At 44.7% G+C, this 7788-nt stretch overlaps 1 protein-coding gene across 1 annotated transcript; it reads right to left on the bottom strand.

Moving 5' to 3' along the window:
• Positions 1–4316, bottom strand: LOC144835283 (uncharacterized). Its single transcript, XM_078690358.1, has 2 exons — positions 3023–4316; positions 1–2711 (listed from the first exon to the last, which is right to left on the bottom strand). The coding sequence occupies exons 1-2, from the start codon at positions 4314–4316 to the stop codon at positions 1–3; spliced, it is 4005 nt and encodes a 1334-aa protein (XP_078546484.1).
• Positions 4317–7788: the final 3472 nt, after the last annotated feature.

Genomic DNA, 7788 nt, shown 5'->3' with positions numbered 1-7788 from the left:
TTAATCAGAGGTGTCGCAGTGGCGTTGTGAGGTTGGTGTGGGAGAATGATGAACGTCAGTCGGTACAGTAAAACACTCTGATTTCTTTACACGATAAGTAGCGCTTCTCAATTGTGAGTGCGTAAACTTTCGGACGTTGCACCACTTTCCGTCTACAGAAACAACGAGATAGCGATCTCGTGCACAGGTCTTGCGACGATCTGTCCACAGGTAGACTAAATCACCAACCGTAATAGAAACGTCAGGTGCTGCACACGCGACGGGTGCCTTAGACTTTTCGCTGTGCGCGTGATTAGAGGCTCTGAGGTGCTGTTGGCTGATAATCAACTTGCGGTCAGAAATAGGGATTTGGTCATGAGTGAACTGATCTCGCTGTGTCCACATTTCGCGAGACGACAATCCTCGTGTTCGGATACGGGAGTTAAGACGAGATGTGGCGACAGCAAGCACCGTCGGTGAGATGGGACCACCACCAGGCTCTTGCCGAAGTAACTCTTCTGACAATTCGCGTACAGCTTTCTCTCCAACCGGGTTTTTGTTGATGTTCTTAACTCTGCCAATTTCGATCGAAATCCTATGTTTCAATAAGACGGGATCGTGGACGAGTGCCATGAAGCCCGGGGCAGGGTCTGTGCGGATGGTTGCTGAGGGACCCTCCACGGGGCACATGCCAATGCATAAGCGAATTAAGGTATCACGGAGAGTATCGTGCTTCTCATCGGTGATTAAACACGAAAGGGTGTAAGACGTCACCGTCTCTCTGACAACAAGAATAAGTTGACGCTCGCGTTTTAGGACATCGGCGGCAAAGGTGACTCCGAGCTTCGACGGAGGATCATCAGTGGACTGTTCAATTGCAGTGGTGGGTACAGTGCGGATCGAGGCACAGTGATGACACGATTCTGACACCTGTTCGATGGTTTTGTCCAAGTCAAGCGCAAAGAAGTGGCGGCGAACGGATAACTTAAGTTGGTGACTAGTTGGGTGATCTAGCCGGACGTGAAGTGATGTCAGCAGTCCGTTTAATACGGGGCGAGGGACAATGATACATTCATGCTTAAGTGAGAGTGGTTCAGTGCGGTTGACTACAAGGAGACCATCTCTTCCAATGGAACAACAGTTAAGGTACCGTTTAATGTCCCTGACATTGGTTAACTTTTTAGATGGACGCGTTCCTTGAATAAGATGAGCTTTTACACGCCGAAGGTCTGGACACTCGGATTGGATGGCTAGCCAAGCTGGCCGACTGGTGAACGGGAGTTTGGCGTCTCCAGTAATGAAATCACGTATCGATGAACGTAGTACCGTTGACTCTATCGCGCCGTTGACAAATGAGCAAACCTGACAGTTGTCAACTGAGCATGGTGGAGCGTTGCGACTAGCAAAGTCGGATGGGACGTTGGCTGAGCCTGCCAGGTGCCGAATAGAAATCTGGTACCTGCTAGCGGTGGACAGGAAGGTGGACACACGGGGACTGACTGAGAATTCTCCCCTGCATAGCTTTTCAAGCGCTTGGACGCATGGCTTACTGTCAGTTAGGACACATGTGTTATGTCGAGACTGGATAATAAAAGGACTAAAATGTTTAACGGCTGCCGCGATAGCCAAAGCTTCGATCTCGCAGGGTAGCCATGTGACCTGACGTGCACGGAGTTTGGCACTAAAAAAACCGGCTAACTGTGGTTTGGATTCACGAGTAACGTATAAGGTTGCGCCTAGACCATGACTTTTGACAGCACCATCCGTAACGATCCACAGTTGGTCATCGGGATGAGGTAAAACTATGACCTTGTTTGAGTCAAGTGCGTTCTGTGCTACTTTAAATGCTTCATGCAAGGCATCGCACCAATGTATGGCTTCTTCCAGTGGAGCGATGAGAGATGCGCACTGAGGTAAAACGCGTGCTAACACCTTATATGCCCCGATAAAGGAGCGTAAACCTCTTACCGTCGGTGGTGGAGTGCATGCCTTTAACGTTGAAATACGATGAGTATTTGCGCGAATAGAACCTAGGGACCAGGTCCACCCAAGAATGGTTGTAGTTTGTGGACAAATCACCGTTTTGCTAGCAGACAATCGCAGACCACACTTGTAAATGCATTGGAGTAGACGCCGCCAATTGTAAATTAACTCCTCTAAACTGTCACCTCCACAATAAAGGTCATCCGCAAGCTTTGCTACTACTCCCTCCTTAATCAAATCCCCCAGTACCCGACAAGTCAGCTCTTCGAGGGCGGTCTCTGAACCAGGCATACCCATGGCACACCGGGCATAAACTCTCACACCTCGAAATGGTGTTGCAACGCCACAGTACTTCATAGAAGCGCGAGACAAAGGAATCTGGTAAAAGGCCTTTGTGAGGTCAGTAGTGATTAAGTGCTTCCATTTTGCGATGTTACGTAGAACGGAGTTGACATCCGGCATAAGGGAGGGTTGGGGTTTCGCATATCGTCCGACCTCGGCGAATGCTGTAACCAGACGGTAACCACCACTCTCTTTTTTGACAAGGAAAGATGGGTTAAGATATTCGACTTGGACACCGACGTCCTCGGGGCGAACAAATACTCCCACTTCCTCAAGCTCATCAAATTTGTCCTGTAGCTCAACCAGTTTATCTCTGGAGTACTGAGGAACTCGACCTTTCCTCTGAGGAGGCTGTACAGGTCCCATGTTAACAACAGCCTGGAATGGGCCAACAGAGCCGTTGTAGGCTTTAATCATAGGATCGAAAACAACATCGTATTCAGTAAGAATGGATTGGAATTGGGATTTCACATTCTGTGGGAGGATATGGTCTGGATCTAGCTTGACATAATCAGAAAACGCGACAGAGGAAGGAGGCTTACAGGGCTTAGATGGCGACTTTTGGGGAATAGCATTTTCGGTTGACAATGGCACAAAGGTGGGTCGGACTTGGCAAAAATGTTGTTGACCTGAGGTGTGTCGGTGGAGTTTGGGATACGTACCCTTCCCGCAACACTAGAGACCAAGTCAAACTTTGGCCAGGTTCGAGGAAACGTACCCTTACTATGTGGTTCGAGAGCAAACACGTCATCTTGTTGGATGAAGTCAGACGGAATGGCTACCTCGATAAATTCTCCCGGCCATATAGTGGTCTCCCCTTCAGGAGCACGAAGCACACAAGCACGGCGAACCGTGTTATGGTGAAGGCCCTGTACCTGGGAACCATAGATGTACGTGGTACCGTCACCCAATTTAATTTCCCGCTTCGCGGGTCGGAGGGCGATATCATTTAGCTCCATAAAAGGAGTTCCGGCAAGAATGTCGACGTCAAGTTTTTCGACAACGAGACCCTCAAATTTGAATTCCCTGTCGTCCCTTGTGAGAATAATTGTGGTTTCGCCTACGACCGAAAGTGGGGAAGATCCGTCAGCCTGATGGGCAGACTGAGAGCTACTTTTAATGGTGGCACCAAGGGCAGTGGCAGCAGTAAAGGCAATCATGTTTCCCGTAGCCCAACTGTCGAGTGTGATTCTGGCTGTGTGGTGTTGGTGAAATGTGTCAAGGTATGGGGACTGGCGAACTTGGACTCGTAAAGCTGTCGACGGTGCACTATTATCACCAGGCTCATCCGAGGTGTTATCATCATCGATGATGCCAACGATTTGTCGGGCTTTAGCCATGTATTTCCTGTCTGACTCGGGCAAATGAGGGCATTCACTGAGGAAATGCTTGTCGTCCGATCGGCCGCTCTGTTTACAGATAGGACAGGACTTGTGTTGGGAAAACTGTGGTCGGGAGAATGACTGCCGAGGATTGGAATTTCGGCGTGAATCAGTGGAGCGGGGTGTGAAAGCTGAAGGAGAGCGAAATGTGGATGACCGAAAAACACGCGCATCATCCGCAGTTCGTAACTCTTCTAAGAGAGAGTCTAAAGCCTGAGAAATCTCCGGTTTCACTGACGCTAGAGTTCGAGTGCGGAGCTCAGTACCATACCTTTGCTTAACTAACTTAGGAAGGCCTTTGTGGATGAGAGAGAGCCAAGTAAGAACTACCAAATTTTCCAATGAGGGTGAAAGTTCTTCGTCCTCCTGTATTTGGGCATCATGGTGGGAAATGCCCCCGTCTTGACGTAGTAAATTATCATGGACGAAAGCAACTAAGCGCTGATAGAGATCTTCCGGCCTTTCATTATCTTGTAAATGTATATCAGCAAAATCAATAAAATGGGCGCCGGTTGACTGGAATCCATAATGCAGTCGGATAGTTTGCCAAATTTGTGAAAGTGAGGAGGAGCTTTTAACAATGGTATTCCGGGAAATTATAGGGCAAAAATTAGCGATCTGACCGAGCATGAGTTCAAGGATAGTGAGTTTTTGTTGGGCGGTATGACGACGTGCAACAGGTACCTCCTCATTGTCGTCAGTTAAGCCGCGAAGGGGGGATGCCCTGGTTTTGGGACGCCAAACAGAACCATCTAGGAGAAATGGGGCAAAATTTGCATCAAGTGAGAGTGTGTAGATATTGGTTTTGCTTCCAGTTTTCGAATGTATTTATAGTTTCATTCTTGGTTAAGCACCATTGCTTGGGTGCTCTAGTACCGGCCATGGTAAGAAATATATACAGAAGTCTAGGTGTTGTCAGTTGCACGTGTGAAGCAACAGCCGATCGGCGCCTGTGAAAGCGTAGAGTATGTGATGATATGCTAGCTCGATTTGTTGGGCTAGGCCTACTAGATTGGGTAGGCTACTCACCAGTACTAGTCGAATAATGGTGGGTGGGCTCGTAATCGTATAGCTGCCACCACGCCAGTAAGGCAAAAGGCACACCACAATAAAGACGACCGGACACGTAAGACTCAAGTAGAATAAGATCTTTATTCGTCAAAACCAAATATCACAATAACATAACAACCAGCGGCCATGATATATATGAGTCAACCCAGATAGGGGGCGCTAGACTGGCGCAGTGGTTAAGACTACTGGTGGTTACCCTGTTAGTCGGTACGTGGTTACGCCATTGTTGGTGGTTACGTTGCTGTGGAGGTTACACCATTGTTGGAGGTTACGTTGCTGTGGAGGTTACACCATTGTTGGAGGTTACGTTGCTGTGGAGGTTACACCATTGTTGGTGGTTACGTTGCTGTTGGAGGTTACACCATTGTTGGAGGTTACGTTGCTGTTGGAGGTTACACCTTTGTTGGTGGTTACATTGCTGTTGGAGGTTACACCATTGTTGGAGGTTACGTTGCTGTTGGAGGTTACACCATTGTTGGTGGTTACGTTGCTGTTGGAGGTTACACCATTGTTGGTGGTTACGTTGCTGGTTGGAGGTTATGCCATTGTTGGTGGATACGTTGCCGTAAGGGGTTACGCCATTGTTGGTGGTTACGCTACTATTGGAGGTTACGTCATTTATCGGTGGTTACATTGCTATTATGAGTTACGCCGTTGTTGGTGGTTACGCTACTATGGGAGGTTACACCATTGTTGGTGGTTACGGTGCCGTAAGGGGTTACGTCATTGTTGGTGGTTACGCTACTATTGGAGGTTACGTCATTACTGGTGGTTACGCTGTTGTTTCAGGTCCGGCGTAATAGCAGAACTAATCTAATTAATTATTATAATGTAATATAATGATATGCATTTATAATTTAGAAATCAACCTTTGTATTAGAATTCAAATAAGTTCACAAACTTGACCCAGAAAGTCCAGAGGAGAGTTTGTCCAGATGTTTAAAAAGTACATTTAGTCCATTTAGCTCATAATTAAATCCCAACAGTAAACAGTTTATTTGACCTCTCTAACCTATCCCATCGTTAAACCAGGAGAGATTGACACTATTTAAGTACAGATTTGACAGTGTTATCCATCATTGAAATACCTTATTATACCGTTAATCACTCCCACCTAAACACCCCTGGATCAACTTAGGACCAATCGTTACCCTCACAGATGACGTAGTGACATATGCAAATGAACCGAAGCCAATATACCCCCAAGTTTCAGAAGAGCCCAGACACACCTTACAGCCACTTTACAGAGCACACACCTTACAGCCACTTCACGGAGCACACACCTCACAGCCACTTCTCCAGAAGAACATCTACATTCACATCTCACCGACAGCATCACCTATCCTCTGTTCCTTAGTTATACTTATATTATACTGAAGTATTATTTTATCAAGTATTATACTGAATAAACAATATATGTGTTACTACAGTCAAGCGAGTAGAGTCTTCCTTACAAGTCAGAAACCTCATAACACCACTATATTACAATAATCACTTGTACCAATAATTTGAAATCAAAGAAGAATAAAGGAGGTCACTCCAAAGAGTGTAATTGATTTGTGTGTTTCGTTCATTCGTGGTACCGCAGACCCTTCCCCAAAAGGGAACGAACCCGAGAACGGATTTTCGTTACAATATATATAATATATGAAATAAATTACTAAAAAAACGTAATTTTATATTCACTTATTACTTCAAAAACTTATGTCTTATTTATAAAATGCATATCAAATATGAATTTGGTCTAAAGTGAGACGTTTCGGCCCACTTTTGGGCCGAAACGTCCCACTTTGTGGGCCGAAACGTCTCACTTTAGACCAAATTCATATTCATTTTTTTTGGTATTTATCCAGTTTTTAAAGGTGTTTAACAATCCGTATTTATTGATATTGACAATCTTGATATAATATATATAATAAATTACTAAAAAAACGTAATTTTATATTCAATTTATTACTTCGAAAACTTTGTTTATTTCGTGCATTCGCCAAGCGGCCAACAGAGGGCGTAACTTGTTTACATCGTTCGCGTGACTAAAAAATGATCATTTTCGACAATGTTTTCAAAATGTTTGCTTTATTGCATCTTTATCCCTAGTAGTACTACCCCATAGTCTCTCTGAAAATAAAGTTTGGGGAAAAAAGCTTATTTTATGCTTATAAATGCATATCAAAGCCGATAAATTTAAGTGTGCCGAATCGTCTCAGGGCCGAATCGTCCCGTTACCCTTCCTTGTATAATATAAAATTACGTTTTTAAAATTTATTTTATATAGTAGGCCCAAGGGTATATCAGCATTGTCAGTATCAATAAAATACGGATAGTTAAACACCTTTAAAAATTTGATAATTACCACAAAAAGTGTGTATAAATTTGGTCTAGGCCTAGCCTAGGCCTGGTTCAGGGACGATTCGGCCCTGAGACGATTCGGCCCGGGACTATTCGGCCCACTTTTGGTGGGACGATTCGGCCCACTTTTGGGCCGAAACATCCCACTTTGTGGGCCGAAACGTCTCACTTTAGACCAAATTCATATTCATTTTTTTTTTATTTATCAAGTTTTTAAAGGTGTTTAACAATCCGTATTTTATTGATATTGACAAAGTTGATATAATGTATATAATAAATTACTAAAAAAACGTAATTTTATATTCAATTTATTACTTCGAAAACCTTGTTTATTTCGTGCATTCGCCAAGCGGCCAACAGAGGGCGTAACTTATTTACATCGCGCGCGTGACTAAAAAATGATTATTTTCGACAATGTTTTCAAAATGTTTGCTTTATTGCATCTTTATCCCTAGTAGTGCTACCCCATAGTCTCTCTGAAAATAAAGTTTGGGGGAAAAAGCTTATTTTATGCTTATAAATGCATATCAAAGCCGATAAATGTAAGTGTGCCGAATCGTCTCAGGGGTGTCAGATGAAATCGGTCGCGCTTGAAATCGGTCGCGCTTGAAATCGGTCGCGATAAAATCAACTTCCGGTATTTTGTATGGCGCGCCGCTAGAGCTATACTTTTGATTATATC

The sequence above is a fragment of the Antedon bifida genome, chromosome 1 (genome assembly GCF_963402885.1).
Source record: "Antedon bifida chromosome 1, ecAntBifi1.1, whole genome shotgun sequence".
Lineage (NCBI taxonomy): Eukaryota > Metazoa > Echinodermata > Crinoidea > Comatulida > Antedonidae > Antedon > Antedon bifida.
This window is presented reverse-complemented; position numbering and strand designations above follow the sequence as displayed.

Excerpts from the sequence above, each read along its gene's own strand:
- LOC144835283 (XM_078690358.1), bottom strand. The coding sequence starts at position 4,316 with ATGCTCGGTCAGATCGCTAATTTTTGCCCTATAATTTCCCGGAATACC. Across the intron at positions 2,712-3,022 it reads TCTCGAACCACATAGTAAGG|CCTACAACGGCTCTGTTGGC; the intron begins GTACGTTTCCTC and ends CTATGATTAAAG.